Source organism: Lycorma delicatula, chromosome 12 (assembly GCF_047948215.1).
Source record: "Lycorma delicatula isolate Av1 chromosome 12, ASM4794821v1, whole genome shotgun sequence".
In the NCBI taxonomy this organism is placed as follows: Eukaryota; Metazoa; Arthropoda; class Insecta; order Hemiptera; family Fulgoridae; genus Lycorma; species Lycorma delicatula.
Window position 1 is genome coordinate 10,647,178 of NC_134466.1, and position 26,438 is coordinate 10,673,615.

At 32.2% G+C, this 26,438-nt stretch overlaps 1 protein-coding gene across 1 annotated transcript in view; it reads right to left on the minus strand.

Moving 5' to 3' along the window:
- LOC142333352 (uncharacterized) overlaps positions 1–26,438 on the minus strand; it is a 388,438-nt gene that overhangs the window by 170,800 nt on the left and 191,200 nt on the right. The window contains exon 4 of the mRNA XM_075380375.1: positions 24,521–25,425. Coding sequence (XP_075236490.1) covers positions 24,521–25,295 — 775 coding nt within the window. The 5' untranslated portion in view covers positions 25,296–25,425. The remainder of the gene's footprint in view (positions 1–24,520; positions 25,426–26,438) is intronic.

Here is a 26,438-nt window from a genome sequence, read left to right on the forward strand (position 1 = left end):
CTGAAATAAAAGTGTCCAAAAAAGCTCAAAATCTAAAAAAAAAAATGGATTTTAGACTTTTATCTTTATTGAAATAATAAGCTCTCATTGAGAGCTTTTCAAAGATATATACGAGGTGCGACAATAAAGTAATGAGACTGATTTTTCTTTGCAAGATGTGGCAACCCTGTAGCTTGCGTACGCACACCATCTTTGACCTTGGTATATAAGCTACTTCTAGTCCAAGCGGCACATTGATGCAATTGCTCAGTCGTGAGTTGTGCTGTAATAAGTGAACACGTGTTTGTGTCTCTCGTCACAGAAATGAAACCGCAAAATATTGCGCAACGGTATGCCATTTCTTTTTGCATTAAATCAGGTGAAAACGCGACGACAACTTACGGTAAACTTCAGAAGGCTTTTGGAGAGGAGGTTATGTCAAGAGCTCAAGTTTTTTGGTGGCATAACATTTTTAGTGAAGGCAGAACGAATGTTGAAGATGAAGACCACAATGGACGACCATCAACCTCACGGACAGATGTCAAATTGACCAGGGTGCGTGAAATCGTACGATCTGATCGAAGATTATCCGTGAAAATGATTGCAGAAGAACTCAACATCGATCGAGAAACGGTTCGTCTAATATTAACTGAAGATCTTGGTACGAGAAAGATTTGTGCAAAAATGGTCCCCAAAAATCTCACACAACAACAGCGAGAAACACGGAAAAATGTGGCACCCGATTTGGTAGAGTAAACGGAAATCAATCCAGATTTGTTGAGTCGTGTTATCACTGATGTTGAAGGTTGGTTTTTTCAATACGATCCAGAGACAAAACGTCAAAGTTCGCAACGGTGCTCAAAGGGATCACCCAGACAAAAATAAGCTTGCATGTTAAAGTCAAAAGTGAAATGCATGCTTGTGTGCTTCTTCGATTCCAAGGGAATAGTTCATAAAGAGCGGGTGCCTCCTGGACAAACAGTTAACCAATATTTCTACAAAGAAATTTTAGAATGACTTCGTAAACGAGTTCTTCGTGTCAACCAAACGTTGCTGATAATTGGATTCTGCATCACGATAATGCGCCATCCCATACTGCTCTGTCAGTACAGCAAGCTTTAACCTCAAAATAAATTTCAGTACTACCACAGCCACCTTATTAACTAGATGCTCCGTGCGACTTATTTCTATTTCCAAGAGTCAAAATGGCGGTCAAGGGACACCATTATCAAACAACACAAGATGTCCAAAAAGCTGTGACGAGGGACACAAACACGTGTTCACTTATTACAGCACAACTCACGACTGAGCAGTTGCATCAATGTGCCGCTTGGACTAGAAGTAGCTTATAGACCAAGTTCAAAGATGGTGTGCCTACGCAAGCTACAGGGTCGCCACATCTTGCAAAGAAATATCAGTCTCATTACTTTATTGTCGCACCTCGTATATAAGTCGTATTTATTATTTTCATTGGGTTCAGAGTTATAACCGAATTAAATTTTAATTAATGAAATATTTGGAATCTTACATGGATAAGGCACATCGGTTCGAATCAGACTTCACCTCCTTTTTTTTAACTTTTATTTTTTAAATTTAATTATATTGATTTATTAGCAAATATTAACTTCTGATTGTAAAAAAAATTCTTAATAATAATTTAATAAGAACAATTTTAAAAAAATATCAGAAATTATTAATCAAATAAAATTTTATGTAATTTTCATTTTTAAACAATGTGTACATGTAGTTTAATAGGCGTACAAGGAAGTCAGATGGTTTTCACATCAAATTTTTTTTATTTTTATATTTTGCGGTTAGACCAACTACGAACCATGCAAATACCATTTCTTCCGATTTTCTTTTTCTTTCAAAATTCTTTCGTTCTTTCCGCTCTCTTGGTGTTTCTTCCTGACTATTTCACTCTGATGTTGATTCTTTTCCTTCTACACCGTTTCAAACTCAAATTGGTGTATTTTTTTGTTTGAATAGCTTTCTGTATTTTAATTGCTGTTGTTGGATCCTTAGGTTTTGTAATTCTTTATTAATTTGTTGTACGGTTTTTTGTTTCCAATTTAATGAATATTTGTTTATTAAGTCACTGTTCACCCAATTTGTACGCACGGCCAAAAATCTCAGTCTTCTTCTTCGATTCTTCGTATCGCTTTTTCGAAACCAAACAGTTCTCGATTGTATTTCAGTCTGTTTCTTTCTGGTGTTTTGTTTGGGCCTAGTATCGTTTTCAGTGTTCTTTAAAATTTCTTTAACGATTCTGGGTCGGAAAGGTGTAACTTTTCACTTCTGTATAGTACTACTGATCTCACAAATGTGTGATTTTGTCCTTTTTTGAAAGGTTCTTTTTATTGTAGATATCTCTGGTCAGGAAATATAACTTATCCAATTTATTTATTTCTTCTTCTATTGGTGTTTTATCCGTAATAGATTTTTTTATCGTTTTCCCTAGATATTTGAAAATGGAAACCACTTTAAAATTTCCATCCTCTACGCTAATTTTCTTTTGTGGGTAATTTTTTATGGTAAGCATTATTTCTGATTTTTCAGAGGATATTTTATTATTAAAAAAATTGTCTTATTTATTTTGATATAAACAAAATTACACTTCAGTTGTTTAAATAAATGAGTTAAAGCAAAACATTTTTGTAGCGAAGCATTGTTAATAATGAGCCTGTTTTCAGTTCCTCCATTAAGAAACAGATAAAATAAGAGAAGAAAGATAACGTTAAGGATCTCGGCTGGTAGAAAAGAAAAAAGGATTTTGTTACTTAAAAATGAACTTAGTAAATATTAAATTATTCAAGGTGTTCGACCACTGCGTTCTGTTTTTCTCGATTACCACTTAATATTTATTATCAATCGCTAAATATTTCTGTTTCTCTGAATTTAAGAAATGTAACATAGCAAAATTTTAGTGATTCATCTGCTACCTACGCGAGAACAATTCCTCTCAAGAGCCGTGCGCAGTATTATACTACTGCTCCGCAGTAACTGAAAATCATATCTGCCGCCTGCTTGCAAATAGGACAATTTGACGCAATTGTAACCGATTATAACATTCAAACAGTGATATCTTGCTACGTTAAAAGCAAATGAAATCGGCACGCCAAAGATTTTCTTCATAAATTGTTTCTTTTTAATCTTATTTATACAGATGATAGATCAACTGTTCATTAAAAAATACTTAATATTTTCTCCAACAAAATAAAATTTTAAAAATATATTGGTTCAGGGATAAAATAATAATTTAAAACTTAAAACTATCGAATTAAAAGTTACGTACAAAAACTTTCATATTTATATTTTCCTTGGATTATGTTAAACAAGCAAACAGAATTTTATTATAAAATAACTACATTGTTTTTGATATATGAATTTATATTACAAAATAAAAAAGGGCTGATCGATGGAGAACTAAGTGTTTTCAAATGCATGATTATAGGAACTTATCTTCTTATTTTAACGCGTGCAAATTATTCTAAAAGTTTCTCTGCGTGTTTTAGGAACAATTTTATCAATGTTATATTGTTATATATTTAAAAACACTTTCAGCGCCATTTGTATCATTTTGATACATAGTGATGCTCGTCGGACCATCTGTATCAAATTGATACATACATGAGTGCAGAGGGAACTCCTAATATACAGTTGAACTGGGTGTAAAACGTTGCATCATAGGTCTGGCGCTTAAAATATTAAAACTGTACTGAATGTTTATGTTTATTGATTTCTTATACTAAACTTCACTTTAATCGAGAACCGACGGGCCGAATCAAAAGATTCTTTTATCAATGATTTTTGGCATAAATTTATCCAAATAATTCCATTTTGCCTCAGTTTATGAAACTTTCTTCCTTAAGAGAGTGCGTTATCAATTTAGAGCCTCATCCGGCTCATTTTTAGACTGAAAGGCCTAATGACAGCGATAAACCTCCAGAGGACAGACTGAAGGATAATTGTGCCAGAGAAAGATGCAATATTTTTTTCACTCTCCCAATGATAATTCCAGTAAAATATTCAAAGATCCACGATATAAACTAAATTCCAACCGCTTTCGAAATAAACAAATCCAATACACCTTGGTCAATAAAAATAAACTTCCCACCATCTAATAAGAAAAGTCTAACAGCAAGGGACAAATGTCCAGACTGTGCAAATAATGGGGGGATAAATCATTACCTAATGTACTTGTGTTCCGTAATATTAAAACAGAAAAGATTGTAACATAGAAATCGTGTAATATTCTGTGCAGCCGTCATTTTTCAATATGAATATTTTCTTTTAAGTAAAAAGAAATTTTTCTTTTTTTTTGTTAAAAAAATTTGTAATTGTATTTATCAAATTTAATTCTTATACATTTGCTTTTAAAATAAAAAAAAATCCGTAATCATTTTTAATTATTTTTATTACTTGCTAATGAAGGAAGAAAAATTACAGTTAGAGAAAAAACATAAAATATTTTTGAATATATATATATATACTATATATATATATATATATATATATATAGTAATTCTAGGCGAGAGTAAAAAGGATTTAGAAGAAAAAATGAACGGCATAGATGAAGTCCTACGCAAGAACTATCGCATGAAAATAAAAAAGAACAAAACAAAAGTAATGAAATGTAGTAGAAATAAGAAAGATGGACCGCTGAATGTGAAAATAGGAGGAGAAAAGATTATGGAGGTAGAAGAATTTTGTTATTTGGGAAGTAGAATTACTAAAGATGGACGAAGCAGGAGCGATATAAAATGCCGAATAGCACAAGCGAAACGAGCCTTCAGTAAGAAATATAATTTGTTTACATCAAAAATTAATTTAAATGTCAGGAAAAGATTTTTGAAAGTGTATGTTTGGAGTGTCGCTTTATATGGAAGTGAAACTTGGACGATCGGAGTATCTGAGAAGAAAAGATTAGAAGCTTTAGAAATGTGGTGCTATAGGAGAATGTTAAAAATCAGACGGGTGGATAAAGTGACAAATGAAGAGGTATTGCGGCAAATAGATGAAGAATCATTTGGAAAAATATAGTTAAAAGAAGAGACAGACTTATAGGCCACATACTAAGGCATTCTGGAATAGTCGCTTTAATATTGGAAGGAAAGGTAGAAGGAAAAAATTGTGTAGGCAGGCCACGTTTGGAATATGTAAAACAAATTGTTAGGGATGTAGGATGTAGAGGGTATACTGAAATGAAACGACTAGCACTAGATAGGGAATCTTGGAGAGCTGCATCAAACCAGTCAAATGACTGAAGACAAAAAATATATATATATATATATATATATATATATACATTTATTGTCGCCGAATGGCTTTGACGGCACATGGCAGTTTATAATCTTGTAGTATTCCTGAGAACGGCTGTTGTCGTCGATTGGATTCGACGGCTCGTTGTAATTTATATAACCTTGTGCTAGCCGTTTTTTGCGTTATCTTTGTGAAGAGGCTGTTGGGTCCGGAAGCTAGTCTCCGGCGAAGTCGACTTGGCTGTAGTCGGGGAGTTGCGGCTCGTCCATTGAAATCAGACCGGGCTTCCCCTCAGCCGTAGTTGGGTCCCCACTACAGCGTGGCAGTGGTGGCCCCCAGAGCCCCGTAATGTCGGGTCGGCGTCTGTCGTCTTTCGCCTATGCGGCCGAGGTGGTTTTCCCCGAGCGATTCCACGCTGGGCTAAGTCCACCGGCCAGGACGAATGAAGCCCGGTGAGCTGAAGCGGGAAGGTAGCGTCCGCGTCCAGCGGCTTCCTCGGCGGGTCGGCTGTTCCGACGGGGATGTTTACTCACTCGAGTAAGATAATTCTTTAATTAATCTAATTATGAAGATTCTGCAGGTTATAGTCTATTCTTGTAATTAGACTTAAACTTAAAAATATAAACTGCGAGTGAGCTATCTTAGTAAAGAAAGACCTGTTATTAAAATAACTTTGTACAATTTTAACCTCCTAAACAAAAACAAAAATTAATTAATTATCTTCAACTTTAATAGTTTTTACAACAAAGTTTGTAATTTTTTTATCATAGTTACATAAATAATTTCATAATTGTAAGTTTACTTACATAATTTCAAAATTAACTTTATTTTAGATAAATTAAATTTAAATTTTAAAAAATAATTCTAAATAAAATATAGTTATAATTTTGAATAAAGATTTAGATTCTTAATAAAATATTTCTAAAATCATTAAATAAAAAAAGCAACAATAAAACGATCATAAATGGACAGATCAATAATCAAGCAGATATCCATTTCAAGAACCTAAAGCTATTACAAGCAGGGAATAAATAAAATTAAAAGATAAGGATAACCATTAATAACAAGTAATCAAGAAGAAGACCAGATAAGCCATGACATCAAATATAGGGAGAGGAGTTGACTAAACGCTATGTATAAAGATTAACTGAAATTTAAAGAATCAGTACAATAACTTTTGACAATGGAGTTGTTCCGAAACGCGTCAACTAGTTATAAAAGAATGAAGCTACGAAAGGTGAGCGAGCAGTACTAAACATAGAAACTACAGTAATCTTAGCAGACGAGATAACAGTAATTATTATCTTAAGAATAACAACAATAAGTATTTGAAAACTTTATCTTTGTTGACAATAAATTCTTTATAAAGTGTACTTTTCTTCAGTTTCTCTTTAATCACGCGTCAATCGTAACCCGTTTCTCTCTTACTGTTTTTTTCTTCTTTATCAAGTATTACGGTTATGATTACCAGTTTATCATCGGAAGATTAGGTTATCTTAGAGCAATCTAGCTTAACACTTGATAAAAGTATCAAAATAAAATAAAATGTGTGTGAATAATTGAGTAAATTTTCACGGCACGGAGAGTCAATGTTAGGAAATTATTGTTTGTATATGGAACTTATAAGTATCACTAATAGAAGTTAAAGTTATCACCCAGCATGGCAAGCCTGAAATAGAATATTTATAATTCTCGGGAACGGCTGTACAAGTTTTTTGAGGGAATGTTTCATATCTCCTACACGGTTATAACACTTAATATTCCGTAAACAGATTACATTAACGATTATACAGAGCGTTCGGAAAGTTGCTGTGCACTGAAATTATGAAAATGTAATGACGAAGCATTCTTAATTATTACTTTTTAATAATTAATCGTGATTTATTTCCATTTCTGTTAAATGATTTTTGTTAAAACAGAACCATAACAATCTCTATTAACCGTATTTTCAAAAAGATTAGACCCAGAATACGCGTTCTACTCACACCGACCCAGACTCCAATTTTCGCTTAGTGTAAAGATTGTTCGTGTAATTCATGGAGGTCAGTTTTCGACCACAGTCGTGTATTTTGTGAATTAAATATTCTCCCAGATGAAACCATTCTTCATCTGTAAAAAAACGTTATGTCGAAGATACCTACGAAATTTTGGTACGTTGAAACGTTTTTAAACCAATGACAATAATTTAGTCTTTTGGAATGATCTTGAACACACATAACTTATAGTCTTTCAGTTCTTAAACACATTTTTAGGGGAAATATTTCAGTTATTTTCTTACACAATGACTTTGATGAACTTTCGGCCGTAGCATCCGAAATATCAAGCAGCTTCTGTTCGTTTAGTTTAGGTGGTCTTCCATTTCGATCAGCGTCTTTAACAGAACCTGTTGCCCAAAATTTTCCGATGAATTCGAATCGCATTCTGATGAGGAACTTTCCAGTAAACTTGTGTGTCTCTATATCAGTACACTTATCAGAGCTGAAGATCCCTTCTGCCCCTGTCGGGAGTTAGACACGTCGGGACACGTGATATTCCAGTACCCTTGATGAAACGAGGAACGCCGCGACTGTACTGCCGTAACTGGGCATCTCGAGGTGGGGAACATCGTTGGAACGATGTTACGCAATTCGGTGGACTTCGACACTGTGACGATTTTTGTGTCGGAAATACTACAAATGAAATATCGGGTAGCCAGGAGATGAAAGGGTGAGGGACAGCTCCGTACGGAGCTGTCCCTCACCCTTGCACGGTTGTCGGTGGTGATGTAGTGACTCTCGAGCCCCTAAGCTAAAAGACTGAGTCCCGGAGATTTCCTTCGGAGGTGTCGTCGTTAGAGGAGAAGCACAAAGGACCGAGTCCAGGTTGTTGGGTGATGAAGGCCGGGAACGGCATAGCCGGGCCTAGCGTTTCCTTCATCTGGCGGCTAGAGACAAAGGAACCTCCCGGAACCGTGGTCATGCTTAATTGGGGGTCTGGTTCCGGGATGCAGGGTTAAAAAAAAAATCAGCATACTTGTCACTTTTAACGATAGATATGTTCAACGAGAAAAACGGAAAGAACCATTATTTCACGCAAATATTGATTCGGATAAACAAAACAATACGAAAGGAAACGAAGCACGTTCAATCACAACTCAACAACTGACTTCTTAGTTTATTACTAAGCAACGCCCAGACCACCGGGTTGGTCTAGTGGTGAACGCGTCTTCCCAAATCAGCTGATTTGGAAGTCGAGAGTTCCAGCGTTCAAGTCCTAGTAAAGCCAGCTATTTTTACACGGACTTGAATACTAGATCGTGGATACCGGTGTTCTTTGGTGGCTGGGTTTCAATTAACCACACATCTCAGGTATGGTCGAACTGAGAATGTACAAGACTACACTTCATTTACACTCATACATATCATCCTCATTCATCCTCTGAAGTATTATCTAAACGGTAGTTACCGGAGGCTAAACAGGAAAAAGAAAACCAACGCCCAACCGATCCACAGGGCGACCAACCTAACACCGAAAGAACAGAATGCATGATATAATTCTAAAACGCGCAGGATACGATTTTCCGAACATATTGTATTATTAAAATTAGAGTAGCATTAAATGTTTAATAAAAAATAAATATTGAAATTGAACTTATAGATGATATTTTGATACGTTGTTGTTTCAGTTTTAATAATTTTGTAATCCATTCGATAACTTAATCAAGTATTTTTTAAAAATCTACAGTGGAAAGCATGTATTTCTGCGTCAAAAACGTTTTTCAGAGAAAAATGTAAACGTCTAAGTTGATAACAAAAGATAGTTACATCAACATGATAATCATACTTGTAACTTGTTCATAAAAATACTAATAAATTAATTCATAAAACCACACAAGCAAGTAATGTACAATTCCACACTTATTATAATTATTATTTTTCTTATAATACCTTATTCAACTTGGCAATAGAACAAGTAATTAAACACACTGATTGCGGTTTTAAAGGTAGTAATTGGTTTTCAACAAGGTACTGTTATTACACGATTACATCTCAATCCGATCATCAGTAAGGTTTAATAGAGCCACCATCCTATCCTCACTCTCTCAACGTGTTTGCGTGACTATGTATATATTATAAATATATATATATATGGTATGTATTATTTTAACCTCCTTTTAACTGTTTTCATGTTATGTTCTATACTTTTCTGTTTTTATTTGCTAATATTTTAACCACAAAACTTTGTAACAATCTCTAAACTTTATATCCCCTTCACACACAAGCTCGTAAGCACGCACAAACACAAATATACATTAAAAAACATGTAAAGTTTAAATAATTTAATCTCACTTAAAACAGGCAACATAAAAATTTCACAATGTTTGAGTATTAATATTAGAATTCAAATAAATGATTTAGAATAAAAAAAAAAAATATTTTCATTAAAATGATAACTTATATTCTCAGTTTTTTATTTCAATAATTTAAAAACTATAAATTTTTCCATTTTTAATAAAAGCAAGGAAAAATTAAGCTTCTCAAACATAATCTTTAATAACATCAAAAATTAATTTTTTTTCATATAAACAAGAATATCCTAGAAGCTGTACTATCAACTGATGGAGAAACATTGTAATAATATTTCTTATTGTCCAGAAAGATTCTCTGAAAGTTTTATCATATCAATAACGAGTATCGATCTTTTTGATTAAAATCACAAGGTTTCAATAAATACATCTCACTATTTCTGTTATAAACTTTTTTTAAAAATATTTATACTAAAAACCTAAACTAGATATTATTATCCTATAATATTAGAATTTAAATCCTAAAAATTCAGATGTGGATCCCACATGAGTTCCTTGTACGCCAACTAAATTACATTTACACATTTTTTTTAAATTAAAATTTCATAAAATTTTATTTCATTACTAACTTCGGATATTTTTTCATATTTTTTTTTTTATTGTTATTATTGACTTATTATTTATCGTAAAATTTTTTTACAATCAGAGGTTAATAATTATTAATAAATCAATATATTTAAATTAAAAAAAAAGTTCAAAAAAAAAGAAGAAAAGGAAATGAAGTCTATTTGATCCGATGTGTCTTCCACTTGTAAGATCCAAATATTTCGTTAATTAAAATTCTATTTGGCTATAACTCTGGAACAAATGAAAGTAAGTATCACTTACGATATATCGTTGAAAAGCGCTCAATGAAAGCTTATTACTGCAGTTAAGAGAAAGTTCACAATCCTAATTGCTTTGGATTTTGGTTTTTTTTGGACACTTTTGGTTCAGTCGATTCCAATCAAAAGGGGAAATGCACAACTAGATCAACTAGATATTACAACAGTCCTAAATCCAAAATTTCAACATCCTATAGCTAATCGTTTTTGAGTTATGCGAGATACATACGTACGTATGTACAGATGCAACTCCGAAGCTAGTCAAAATGGATTCAGGGATGGTCAAAATGGATATTTCCTTTGAAATTTGAAAACCGAAATTTTTCGCGATCACAATATTTCCTTTACTTCGTATAAGGAAGTAAAAAAAAGAGATAATCGATTTAAAATCTTGTCAGTAATATCAATATCATAGGAAAATTAATTAAATTTCGCATTTAACAAAGATCCTTCTCCGGATTCTTAACAAAATATTAACTAAAAACATGAAGCATATGGGTACAGAGAGAATAGATTGATTTGAGAAGGGAAAGTAGATTAAGGCATAACATCAATGAGATTTATGTAATACCTGTCCTATTTAGAAATGTCAAATTTGAAATTCAAATGTCCCTCCTTTCCCGTTTAATATTGTAAATATATATATATTTTTTGTCTTCAGTCATTTGACTGGTTTAAGCAGCTCTCCAAGATTCCCTATCTAGTGCTAGTCCTTTCATTTCGGTATACCTCCTACATCCTACATCCTACCATCCCTAACATTGTCGAGTTATAATCGACAAAGGTACCGGTAAATTTTGATTTCGAACTGCATTCGACAAAAAAGTGCAATGACTATCATTATAGGCTCGTTGCATAATGTACTGTTACAAAATCACATCGGGTGACCTTGGAAGCCACCACAAACATATTCTGTCATTAGATCCGAGCCGACCGATTCAACAGTAGGGAAAAACGTCATTCGATCTATTTCTTACGTAGTTATGCCAGTGAGAAAGCAAACAATTTTGTTGGAAAATAAAATTCTCCATCTTGCAGTTGAGCAAATAGCCAAGTATATATCCAAATAAGCAAATCCTGTTACGGTTGATTCAGAGTAATATAATGGCCCGTAAAACGTGCCGTCGTGATATTGCGTACAAAGAATTTCCTTTTTAGGAATTCCTTTCGCACTGTAAGAAATTCAAAGAGATTATCTGATCCTAAAAAAACGGACATTATATCCGGTAATTTCAAACTGATTTTGCCATCGACGAATGTTATTGTCGTTTGGAGGATGACCATAATTAAACTTTCAACGGAACGAATGTTTGATTGTAATTATAGATTCACATTTACCAAAGTGGAAAACACAAAAAAAGCCGTCTTTGCTAGTGGCGATGTCAAGCGGAATGATATGGAATCAAACTACGACCACGCGCGCAACCAAAACTATCCTTTTTACTCTTTGAATTTAGTCTTAAATCAGTACTGCACACTTCATCCAACATATATTATAAGAAATTAAAACCTCGATATTCTTTTTTGTACACCCGTTATAATTAGAATATTGTTGAGAGATATGGTTGGTACCGTATATTACAAGATATTGTTTTTTTTTAATAAAAAAGGGATTTATTAAAAATAACATAAATTAAAGGATAAATCCTTACGTTTTAATTTATATCCTTCCTAAACTAATGTAATAATTTTACGGTTTTAAAAATATAGATCATTTTATGGATTAAATGTATTAAACCATAAAATTATAGAGCTTCGTAGCTTAAATACAGAATATTAATATGGCACTGTCTTTTAAGTTCATTTATTTTTTTTTTCATAGAGATCTAGTGCTAGTATATTTGTTTTAGATAGAATGAATGTTTACAGACGCGTGGATGTGTTTTTTATTAAAGTTTTTTTTTTTTATAAGCGGCCTGTTCAGAAAGAAAATAAATAAAAATATTATGTGAAGAAAAGTAAGTAGAACGGAAATTTATACAAATTCAAAGTAACACAAAATGGTTTTTACAATTAGAAGGGACAAAGTAAATGAAAAAGCATGTTTATTGTAGAGTGAATGAAAAAATATTAAAGAATGGAAATTGAAAAAAAACCAAGTAACTTTTATGTCGCAAGGAAACATCGGGAAGAATAAGAAGTTGAAAGAACAGGTTAATTAGCTGCTAATCCAAAAAAAAAAACTGAATAAAGAGAAAACAAAAATTTTTCGTCTTAATAAAACAAACACGCGCGCGCGTCATATAAATGTTTTTTAGTCGTCTTTCTCCCGATAATAATTGAGAAAAAGCATCAAAAAATGTTAATTCGCTTAGTTTCTCAGTCGTCTAGCTTCATTGCTGATACAAATATAATAGATATCTATATAAATAAAAATCTAAATGTTCGTTTGTACAAAATCTTAAATCTCCGAAAGTTCTTCACCGATTGCTTTGAAATTTTGACACAACGTTGCATTCGAATACGCGCGTGTTTTTATATAACTAAGATGTCACACCTGTGACAGGTAAAAACAAGCTTTTTATTGAAAATTAGCACTATCTGTTGCACGTAAAACAAACACACGCTATACTAAATATTTCACTATTCCATTTCAATGTTACCGATATGTGTAACCGCTATAGAGTAAAAAACTACTGGACCTATTTAAACGCGGGGGTGGGAAAGGGAGAAAGGAATCTAAAAATTTTATATAGAAGGGGAAAACGGAAAAGGAAATTGAAAAGGGAAAGCATAAAAAGAAAAATGGGAACGGGAAACAAGGGAAAGAGTACCGGGGAATGAAATGGGAAAAGGGGGAAATGAGTAAATGAAAGGGAAAGAGAATATGGTAAAACTGAAAATTTGTAAAAGGGAAATGGGTGAAAGGGAAAAGAGAGAAAGGGTAAAAGGGAAAGGTTAAATTTTGTGAAGTTCCGTAATGTTCATTTTGTTAATGAATATAAAAAGGGGTAGACCTTTTTTTTGTAGCCTGCAAGTAACTATGATGATGAATGATGATTATGAGTTCTATTATCTATTTCTGACATCATCTTTTAAACATAACAACATAATAAGCAAAAGCATCACACCAAGACATTCAATAAATTTTGTTTAAAATTCAAGTATCTCGTGAGCGAGGCCGCGACGGGTAAACAGCTAGTATAGGTGTATATATATATATACTCAAATCTAGCAACAGCGAAGCATCGCCGGATCTTCTAGTGAATAATAAAATAACAAATTGGGTTAAATTATTATCTTAATAAAATTTATTATAAAAATTTACACCAAAATTACCAACTAAAAATTTGTGTGATTTTACATTTTTATAATTTAAAATAACGGCTACGTTAATTTTTTAAATCATTATTACCTAATTGAAATGTAGTTTAATAAAATATTATTAAATTATAAGCATTTTATTACGAAAAAAAAGATAATATACTTATGATGTGATGCATTTCCTTCTGTGTCCAATGAAAATTACCAGTAGTAAGCTGTATAACCCATTATTTACCATTCTACCTTTCATTAATTTGCTGATGAATTTCAGCAAGTGTCACATTTCTTGTTAAAAACCTGTTGATAGTTTACACTTCACAATCGGCATCCATTGATTTCAGATTTTAAACGCTTGAAATAAATTATAAATAGTAACCGCATTGCCCCACTGAATCTATGGGGAAAATCAAAGAATAATACTGCAAATACGCGGAACGACAATTGCATCGCTTTGACGGCCATGTATGAAAAATTACTTATTTTCCGACTCTTATTTAAAATTCTTACTCATTTTAAAGTCGGGGTTTACAACCAACGTACACGGAAAGTCACATAAAAGAAGAATGAATACATTTAAAGAGAGAATTAATCGCTCCTCCTCAAACTAAGCGCTATGAGGCGCCTTCCTGCTAGATCGAAAAGTAATACTGGCACCGAAAGGCCTTCAGAAGACGGACTTAAGGGAAATTGCCCAGGAAGAAATACGCAAAAATTTTGTAATTCTCCTAAAGATAACATCAGTAATTAATTTTAAAGATCCATGATCTAAAGCATCGTAATGCAATACAAAATTCCGTTTAGTTTAAAAATAAATTTAGTGTATCTTCGTCATGAAAAAGTTAACGATCCATCGCCTAATTAGAAAGAACCAGCACCAAGAAACAAATGTCTAGGTTCTGCAAAAAAAAATCCCTTTTGGCACGCCGGAAGGCGGAGGTAGATTTCACCGGTGCTAAACAGGGAATCAAAAATATTTTCACCTTAAAGTTAAGAAAAACTTCAAATTTACGACAATGGTTGAAGTCAAAAAAAGGTTCACAAGTTTTAGCATATGACAAGCCCCCATCTTCTTAAAATTCCAGAAACATTTTGGTCATCTCTTATTATAAGGGTTGGTCATATCAAAAATTATTTCAGACAAAAACTTTAGGGAATGTTTAAAGGGCTAACGATCACTTTAAACCGATTCGATACTGTGCTTATTAAGGGAGGTATGATTTTTTTGTCTTTGAAACCCTATTTTTTCCACCCTCTGGGCCAATGGTTGGTGAAATCAAAAAAACATAAGTTTTAGGCCCTTTCCAAAGAATAGTAGAAACTTTAAACGAATTCAGAATTTTACTTAATATGAAAGTTATAGGGATATTTTGTTTTCTCGAAAAAGCTCCCCCATTTCCACCCCCATGATCCGATTTTTCCCATTATCCAACTCGAACGAGATTTTGGGTCGTTATATTTTATGTAACAATTTGAAACTGATTGGCGCCAAAATTACGGCAGTTACAGTGTCAGAAAGTGAAATATATACTCGTATATATAAACTTTCGAACTGATGGTGGTTTTGGGGTTTGGAGAATGTGTAACGCGAACATATGTCGAAATTTTCCGGAAGTAGAATCATGGTTCCCATTACAATAGACAGCTTTCTTATGAAATCTATAAAACATTTTCCGGCAAACTTATGTTCCGAAAGCCGGAATGCGGGTTTAACTTCACAGATCTACTTTTGTACTTCGTATTCTTATTAAATAGATTACTATTAGTAAATTTTTTTTTAAACATTTTGTAATCGATTTCATCAATCGACGCACAAAAGTAAATTTTTGACACTTTTTCGACACACAAAAAACATTTTTGTGTGATTTTTTTTTAAAGACCACATCATCTCAAAAGTTTTTCAGCTCCTTTGATAATTAGATTTGAGCTTAACCATACCTTTAGGCTGTCAAAACTGATCGATCAGACTCAAACTAAATCGGAAGAATCAGACTTAAAGAACTCTCAATTGCATAAATATAAAATATTCATCGAAATCTATCGATTCAAAACAAAACGATTCCGAGTCAGGATTACACACACACAGCGGTATAAGTGAAGTACTTTCACGACCTTTTATAAGTTTTTTTAATAAAATGAACTCTAATATCTGTAATAAGATATTCTGTATAAATTATATATGATGTTAATTATGATGTGAAATTCACAATGGTATCTCTTAATAACGATCGAAAGTTAAGTCTACTCTAATCATAATCGATCAACAAATCGAAAAGAATATACTAAAATTTAACTGATATTGTTTTTCTATCGAGAAAATTCAATTATCTTCAGAACTTTAAAAACGAATAAAAAAAGAAGAAAATTTAATTAGATTAGAAATAAGTTAAACGTGTCAAAAGTGTCAACTTTAATAGAAAATGAGAAAGATTATTTGATGATAAAGATAGAAATATATACAGCAGAAATAGTACTTTTTTGGAATTAAAGGATAAATGAATGTGTATATAAAGAGAGAAAAAAGGAGACGAAGATGATAGTGAAAGGAAAAAAAGATTAATAGAAAAGACAGGTCGAGGGAAAGGGTTTTGTTTGGAACGTGAAAGAATTTTGTCAAAAAAAAAAGAAGAAATCGGTAGGAATTTTATACCGTTTAGTTTTTATATACTTGGATTACCGTAATATCCAAATAGTATGAAAGCAAAAACCGCTATTCTTTATTTATTTAATATGTAAAAAAAAATGAATGCATGATAATAATTGAAAATAAAGAAGGTATTATTAGATTAGTGAAATCGAAACGATCGATTTTCTATGTGTTTAGTTCGATTAAAATTTTGTAATTTATCATATTATTTGAGTTATACCGTACATACTGGTTCGATAAAGAGAAATAATAAAAGAAAACGAGTTTGGGAAATGATATTGAAAGAAGGCATGAAGAGTGGCATTGATACGAGGCGCTGAAGATTGATCGATTGATTTCTTGTTTTATTTATTTCTGGTAGTACGACGTCATGTCTTTTTTTTCTTTTTATTTAAAAAAAAAAAAAAAAATATGAAGTTTTATGTGAAGAGAAAAGTGTGAGTGATAAGTAGTAGAGAGGGAAGAAAATAGTATGATGTTGATAGAAACGATAGAAGCTTGTACCGGATGAAGAAGTGTGGAAGAGGGTACATGCTTCAGACAAATACCTTTTTAGTATATATATTTTATACCGCTGACATAAACGAATTGATGTCTAAAATTGGTTTTGAGCTCATTGTTTCGAACGCAGTTACCGATTAATCTACGTTACCCCATTTCTATCTCACTCGCTCATCCTCGCTTTATCATTACAACTTTGTCTCTAATTCTTTCTATTTATATTTTATTTTACTCTTAATACTTATATTTCTCTACTTAAAAATGTCTAACCTAAAACTCAGTTCGATTGTATAATAGAATATTATATTCATTAACAACCGGTACTAAATAATGAGTTAATTACACGTAACCCGTCCTAAAAGTTTTCGGACTTATTAATATATATTTTTTTTACCGGTATATAAAAGAGTAAACATTATAGGTTGAAAAATCGTTTCTTCTTTGGTCAATGAAACATTAACTATCGAGATTTTACTTGTTCAACTAGACATTAAAGCCCTTACGTACGTAATTATATGTATGAAATTTCCGATAGTTTCTGATAATTTCAGCTACTTACCACTGTTACTTCTCTTCTTTCCAGTCATTATACTCGTACTTCAAAGAAAATCCATATGCTAATTTGGAAACTAATTTCCAAAATAGATTTCATATTAAAATTTGGTGTGGCATTATTTATGACATAATTATAGTTTATTTTCGATGAAACCCTTACTGGAGATGCATACGTTCATTTCATGAAAAGTAATTTTTCGGCTCTTTTAGAGGGCGTATTTTTACAAATTAGATTGTAAACAATTTTCCAGCACGATGGTGCAACGCTAGATTTTTCTTGATAACTAACAATCACCTGAATGCTAATTCCTTAAACCAGATTGGACGTGGTGGACCAATCGTTGGCCACAACGACCAACTAAATTACTTCTTTGTCTATTTGTCTAGATTTAATTTACTAAGCATTTGGCACCGTTGGTATTAATACAATTGAATAAATTATAAGTTCCACTTACCGGCAATTTTAAAAGTATATATCCGAGTACTTTCGAGTTTTTTGTTACTTGGGACCATATGAAAACGAATAGTATATCGATAAAAAGTTAATACTAAAGAAGAATTACTCATTAAAATAATAAATTCTATTGATATTATACAAAACGATTCCTGAGATGATACAGAAAGCCACTGGAAATACTTTACGTCGGGCAGAGTGCTGTGTACATTGTGAAGGAAGGAATTTCGAACAATTACTGTAACTGAGGTTTGTTATTCTGTTACTATTTATCATTTTACGAATTTTATTTTTTTGTTTTGCTGTATTAAGAATAATGTTTACTAAGTATAAAAAGAATAATACGATTTTCTTTCTGCTTTGCTTCAATAAAAACCTTTTTTTAATGATTTTATGGGCTGTACTAAATTAATTTTCAACAAGTTTTGTTACTAAATTTTCCGCAAAGCTATTACATTACGAACCTAAAAAAAAAGTTGTTTTTTGACACAGAATTTTGTGTTTTACGCCATAAATCTTAAAAACTACTGTAGTTACAGTTCTGGAACTTATTTTATCCTATTTCCCAGTTCAAATTACATAAGAATCCACAAACTTTAGTCCATAATTTGGGTCCCAAAAATTACAGTAGGCCTTCTTTTTATTAGAAGAGCTGAAATCCGGGTTAAATCTTTCGCTAGCTGTAGCTCGAAAACAAAGAGTTTCCAGATCTATGTTTATGTGAACTTTTTTCATTATTTTCACCGGTAAAACACATCCTGAAATTTTCTCCGTTTCTTCATGGGACATTCAACATATCACATAATTTATAATTAAGGATTAAAATAAAATGTAATAATAATCATAAAGTAATATTAAAATAAGTTAAGGTGATGAATATCGTTCCTGCTTTTACTAACGTTTCGAAGGAAAGTAAAAGTAAGTTGAAAAATTGAAATAACCGCTATTTTGAAATCTGTCAACGAAGTTATTTTTTTCCTATTAAAAAAAGTTAGTTTAAAATAAACTACAAAATTTTACTGCGTTATCTCCAATCGTTTTTGAAAAAGAATTTAAAGAAAAAAAAGAAGACGGAATGACAAAAAAATATGCGTTTTCGGACCTATGTTCACTTTTTTCTTCAGTATATTAAGTAGAATCACTTCCTAGAGTTTTGGCCTCACCTTAAAAAGACACTCTATATATAGGCTTATGTTTAAACTTTGTGGCTCATAAATTTCCAAAACTATACCGTAAATTTCATTGAAATTTAGATATATTGTAGTAGTGTATCTGAAGTTGTGCATGTGACAATTTTATGAAGATTGGTCGAGTCGTTCTTGAGTTACGCTCAATTTAAATTCGACAACCGACAATATAACCTCAATTTGAGGGTTAATTATGCGCAACAGTTTTTTTATTTTATCTAGTCAATACATTTTGTTTTAGCCGTTAGTACTACGCTTCGATATATAATTGTCTTTAACAGCGAGATAATTATCCACGAAATATATCTTGCGGAACCCAATCCTACAAAGGACGTAGCATTCATTGTCTGTCCGTCTTCTAACTTGGCGGGACAACTTCTGTTAACACAACGTTAATTTTCTTAAAATATATAACATTAGGAGTATAATATGTTTATTCACCAACGGTTCTTCTAATGAAATAACTTGAATTAACTAATTGTAATTAGTATAGTCGGGAAATGTAAGTTGTATTTAGAGTAATTAATGAACGTAAAAATAAAATGTGGTTTGGTAGTACTGTGGGTTGGTATTATTTTTTCTTTGATATTTACCCTGCGTAGTAGTAATTAAGCTGAATTTGATGAATTGACTTCTACAAACTTTTTATTTTAAGTTTACTAAATTAAGAAAAAAAATCTTCCAAAAAACCATTTAAGTTATAAACTTTTTCACTTCTATTTTCTGCTTGATAGGAGAAAAAGAGATTGCCATTTTTCAAACTTGTTAATGTATGTTTGTGATAAGCTATGAGTGTCACTTTTTCTTTCCCTCTCCCTCACCCTCTCTTTCTCTCTGTGAGATGAACACAGCCGCAAATATTTTAGGTTAATGACTACGATATGAAGTAACTTCATCTAATTAAAGTTTCTGAATTCTTGTAAATAATTAGGTACTCTTCACGAACTAAATTCTAGTACAATTTTATATATTTATTTGAAACTTTGCTCATACGCAGCCGCGGCTTTATGACTGTTAGGACTAATACAAGGTAAATTATTGCGCGCTCCGTATCACATCATTAGTTCAAAAATTATTTTATCAAACAATTATTTTATGTTTAATTTTTATTTAAATGATAATCCCGATTTACCATGATTAAAACGTGATTTTTATTAAGTTCACAATTTAATTTAACGTTTTATCCAATAAATTATTTACAGAGAAATTGTAATTTTTTAAAAAATAAATTTAAAAAAAATTTATTTTAATTTTTAATTATGAGAAATAGGAAATTTTTTTAACCAGATTATACTATTGTACAGATAATACCCGAAAAATTACGGACGATAAAGATATTTCTCTGTTCACAAAGTGCACAAAGTATAGAGAAAATAAATATTTTACTTAAGGCATCGTGTCTATTACTTCGATCGCCCAGATATTAGGCGACAATTAGGCCCTCATATTTTCCCATTTTGTCATTACTGCAAAAAACGATAATTTTATACTTAAAAATCAAAAATAAACAAATAAAATAGATTTGTTATCTTCGGGCTCACGTATATAATTTCCACACTCCTAAGAAATTCGTTTACCTGCATAGATTGTTTACGGGGAGGTAATTTGAACGTATGAAACTTAAAGAAAAATGAATTATTTAGAAACTTTTTTGAAATTTCCAGCAAGGATTCCTGCCTCAGCTAAAAAATATTGTGGATTAATTTTTTAAAAAAAGATTATAGGAATGAAAAGTTTATTATACGAAAAGAATCTATATACGTGTAATAAACAAAATCCAATATTCGGAGTAAAACGTAGTATGTTAACATTTTGCTGAGCACAGTAACTTAAGAATCATGTTCTGTTGATTCTGAAAGTTTCCAGATGTTTAGTGGGGTTTTCTTGATAATGAATGTTAATATATTTTGTTATATTCATTGATTATTAATCAAAATTCGCCAGTGACCGCGGACCGTAACGAGAAACTAAGTTAAAGTAAATCTTTCAGTTTTGGATTAAATCTTCTATCTGAAGGTTCCATCACTAATTACTTATATATTTACATATGTAGCACAAACAGGCTTACGACCAGTAACAGTAATAGAAGGATCATGATGAATTTTACAGCGTGTAAAAACATTTCATGCCGACCAAGACTTGAACTGGATCCTCCGAATGAAACACAGAGGCACTACCACTGTGCGACAGAGATCGGCAGACTAATAGTAGTAAAACTATAATTACTTCAACAATAACCAAAGAGTGGGACGCCCAAATAACCGAATCAAATGACTGGATCGCATTGACAAAATATAAGCTACTACCTCCTCGTCGCAGCTTCACCACCGCGGTATAAGGTTACTTGCGTTTCCCGTAGTGGTTATTTTTTTTATTTTATACTTTTTAATCGAGTAACTGGAAGTTGGTGCAGCCAGTAGCACATACAATAACGGTGGCAGTGACTGTGTTGTTTGAACCCTAGGTTCCGGCCTAGGCATTGGATTGATTGTAGGTAGGCGCATTGGCATCGTGCCACGGTTTATTGGTATTGTTTATCATTCAATTTCGGACTCCCGCAGGCGGGGGTGGCCGCGTTGCCGGGGGCGTGGCTTCGTTCCGCCGGTGGTGGTCCTGATTGTGACTTGGTAGTGCCGCGCGAGACTCCATGATGAGACCGTGTGGTGGTGCGGGGTTTGTCTCCGATTCCTGCGCGGACCGGAATGAGGTTAAGTTCACCTAGTTAGATGACTTAATTTGGTCGACTTATTTGGGTATTGGTCTGAATTTCTATATTGCGTAAAACATAATTTTGACTGATACGACTGTAGCATTAATTTAACTTTCAACTCGTTTGTTTTCTGAATCATTCACAGTCACGAACGGTGATGTAAAATTTAGACTAGACGCGGGGTCCGCTAGTTTGAGGGAATCATATTAGGTTGGATGTGTAGATGTCCGTTTGATGCCTAAGTTTATGTGAAATTTGATTTATATTTTACTGATGCAAATGTCTGCAGAGGCATTTACATCGGTGACATCCCGGCCGAGGCCTCGCTGATGACTGAGATGTAATCAGTTAGAGGGTCTAAAGACGAGGTCCGGTAAAGCCCTTCAACGGAGGCGGTGGTGTGGCGACCGGTAACGTCACACGGGACCGTTACCGACCCATCATTCCCCTACGAGGTGGGGTGTGTTGTTTGAGCCAGAGCGCCGTATATATTCGCACACCTTAAAAAAATCGGAATTGAAAAACCCAAAAATGATTTTTATATTTTTACCTGAAGAGTGTTTGAAAGCCCAAATCTACTGACCATCTCGTTTACTATAACCGGGATTAGGAACATTTACAATCATTTCATTTTTTTTTTTTAACTTTCTCCATCCCCTTTCAAGGTCGAATTTCAGAGATCTAGAAATTTATTTACCGACATGAAGATTACACTATCCATAAATCAAGTGTATTTCTTCATTTGTTACCGATAAAATTAATAAATAACAGGATTTCAAAAAAAAAATTCAAAAGTCCAATTTAAACGATGAAACTCAAAATTCCAAAAATCTAGAAACTGGGTTTTAGATATTCATTCAATTCAAACGCAGTTCACATTCATTAATGTTTGTGCTTCAACCGACAAATCTCCACTAATACACGTATATATGTGGTGTATTTATATATCAGAGATTTTTCGAGAAGAAATGTATCTAAGAAACACCTATGTTATGCCATGAAACATGGGTAAAAATTTGGTTGAGATTGATAGAGTAGTTTTCTTGTTTATCCCAAACAAACAAAACCCTCTTACTCGTTTTGTATAATAGTATAGATTTTCATAAATTTGAAAACCATCTCAACCAAATAAAAACAGTAGAATTCATTTTTACTACCACCGGGTAATTTTTTAAACATAGATTTTATTTAGTAGTCGGCTATTTATAATTAACGAATTAAAAAAAAAATCCCTTTCGGCTTGCCGGAAGTCAGAGGTAGATTTCACCGGTACTAAGTAGGAGATAAAAACGATTTCCACCTTAATGTTAAGAATAACTTAAGATTTACTCAATATGACCGCATGTGAAAAATGTTTCACATGTTTAGCATACAACAAGACCCATCTTACAATTCCTGCATTTTGGTCATCCCTTGCGGTAAGGATTAATCATATCAAAAATTGTTTCAGACAAAAGTTTTAGACGATGTTTAGAAGATTAAAGATCACTTTAAACGGATTCAATACTGTGCCTATTTAGGGAGGTATGAATTTTTTTCTTGGAAACTCCATTTTTTTCACCCCCTGGGCCAATGGTTGGAGATATCAAAACCTTTACTTATATACGTTTTAACCCTTATTCAGTGAATAGTAGAAACTTTAAATGAATTCGATATTTTACTTAATAAAAAAGTTACAGCAATATTTTTTTTTTTTTTTTTTTTTGAAAAAGCCACCCCATTTCCATCCTCATAGTCCGATTTTGACCGTTAACGATATCGAACGAGATTTTAAGTTGAGTTATTTTTAAGGAACAATTTTAATGTGATTGGCACAAAATTACGTCAGTTATCGTGTCCACAAAAAAGTGAAATATATATATATATATATATATATAAACTTTTCAGCTGACGGTGGTTTTGGGGTCTGGGGGATGTGAAACGCGAACATATGTCGACAATTTCCGGATGCCAGATCATGGTAACCATTACAATAGGTTTTTCTTATAAAATCAACCTAAAAAAACCCTCACACACAAAAGAAAGTCAAATATAACCCCGGTCACTTAAATCTTTCTGAACCAAATTTTTTACAGAACATTTCAATTTTGAAAAAAAACAGGGTAATTAGAAATTTTCTAGTTCGATAATTTTTTATTTTATAAATATTGCCACTTATGTTTTTAACGTCAACACTTAAAACTAATACTTAGATTTCATACGTTAGTTTTTGTAACGCTAAAATCCGTACAAAAGTTATTTTCCAGTTTTTATCCATCTCTCTTCCTTCTATCATTCTAAATGTTCAACCAATCTATCAGAATCTACACATTAGACACTTCGTTTTTTTTTACGTTTTATTCGAACTTAAAAGATTAATTTTTCTATTTGTTGTACAGTTTCACAACAGTTATTTAACTATTGTGCATCATACAACTATTCTCAGTACAATTAACTTACTTAATATTACGCTTTAATATAAATAAATTATTTAAAACAAGTTTTCAATAAACTTACTTTTTATCGTTTTCCCTTTAGACATCTTATTTGCATAATTAAAATTTAAAAATATAAAAAAACATTTATGGTATAATGGAAACGGTTCTTTGACAATTCTCAGTCCCTGGAAACAAGGTCACGAAATTGCTAATACGTAATATTTGGCATATTTTAATTATCCAATTTTGTTGAAGAGATCAATTTGTTAATTTCATTACAGAATGAACAAAAGAACACAGAATTGGTAGTATAAATTAAAATCATTCATAAAAATTCTACCAAAAAATAAAAATAAAATTTTTTATTAATCTACTTACCGATTGTAGTTAATAATGTTAAAGAATACAAGAATGATTTTGCTAAGTTCCATTCAATTTTTGGCTCTTGAAGTTGATTTTTGTAATAGGTAACTGTTTGATTCCCTTTTGATGATGATGCTGCCGATGAAGGTAAAGAAATAGATGTCGATGGCTTATAGGATGGTGACGTCATTTCTTTAATAATTCTTTGCACCAGTTGTTCTTGAAATCTTGTCATTTCTTGTCCGGCTAATCTAGTCCAATTCTCTCTATATAATATATTTAAATTAACAGTAATATCCCAAATATTTTCAACAGTTTTAATTCTAGATTCTTCACCTAAAAGTGTTAAATTTGTCGCAGATAAATTATTTCTTGTTGATAAATTGTAGTAATTATTAGTATTATAATTAATATTAGATAAATCAGTAATGCCGCCTTCAATAATTAAAAATATAACCGAACCGAGTAACGTATATATAATTAATATAATGGTAATAGCGATGTTACCGACACAACTTCTAGCAATTTTTCTTTTAGTGTTTTTAATTTTTATACGTTCAGCACTGTCGTCATCGCTTTCAAAACAAAAACAATTTTGATAATCTTCATCGTCATTATCATTTAATATATCGCAATCTAATCCGGAATAACTTGATAAAGCGGTCGTTACACTGGTTTGTCCTAAACTGGTCGCAATAATTCCCCCGTTATTTTTTTTCCTATTTGTCGTTCCTAATGTCGATGTTGATGTAGCGATCGAAGATTGTAACTGTTGTTGTTGATGATGCATTTGATACAATAAATTTCTTGTATTTTATATTCAAACAGTATATATTTCTTTTCGTTTTAATATAATAAATATATATTCACATATTATATATTTTATTTGTCTTTTCCGCATAAGTGATTTTCAATAACTCCTGAAACAAAAAAAACAAAAATACTAAATTACAAAAAAATAAATAAATTCGTTTGTAGCGTATAATTAGAAACAAACGCTAACATCACAGTTGTAGTACTTTCACATCACGCCGCTAAAGCCGCGTCCGAGAAGGACCTACAACTGTGAGTTGCTTCTGATGCACGGCTTACACACATAAAGTAAATGTATTTATCATTTTATTCACTGGTGGCTCGCGTATAGGCACTGTGGAACAGCAGCACTCCCTATTTTCACTTGATATTATCGATAACAATTAATATATTGAGTCGTTTATTCTTTAATTCTTTCTTTATACTTGTACAATATATAATCCTTAAACTTAATGACAGTAACCATCCGCAGTTTATGAAAAAGATACCAAAATCGTTGATTGGAACTGTATGCTTCACAGTTCTGGTGGCGTGGTGTTTAGCTGTTGTGCGCAGCGCACATTGGAAGGCTACACGCGAGGGAGCGTGAGCACTGTCGCACCCGCAGTGGCGACCCTGGCGTGCTGGTGGAAGGTAGGTTTTTTTTTACTCCGTGTGTGTTGTGCTTAAAAACCGTGTACCGGATTCTTGAAAGTGATAAATTGTAAAATTATATTATTATCCTGCTTCCAGGTATTCTGTTTGATTCATTTTTTTTTCAAAACAAGAAGAATGGATTTTATTTTTAAATGAATAGATCAAACTTGAACTGTAACAATTTAGGTTAAAGTAAGTAAAACATGTTTGATTTTGCTCATTTAGGATTTTATCAAGTTATTGAATAAATTTTCTTTTTATACACGTTTGTTTCCTTTTACACAATTTTAAAAAGGCCAAAAAATTTTCTGGAGCACCACCTCCATTAAATTTAGCTAAGAGCCGCCATCGATTTTATTTAAATATAATATGTTTTTGGTTAATTTAATTTAATGATTCTAACTAAATCGCACGCACATACCGTATTTAAAACACGCGGGTGTGACAGTACAAACGGCGACGGTCGGAACTAACTAAACTAATG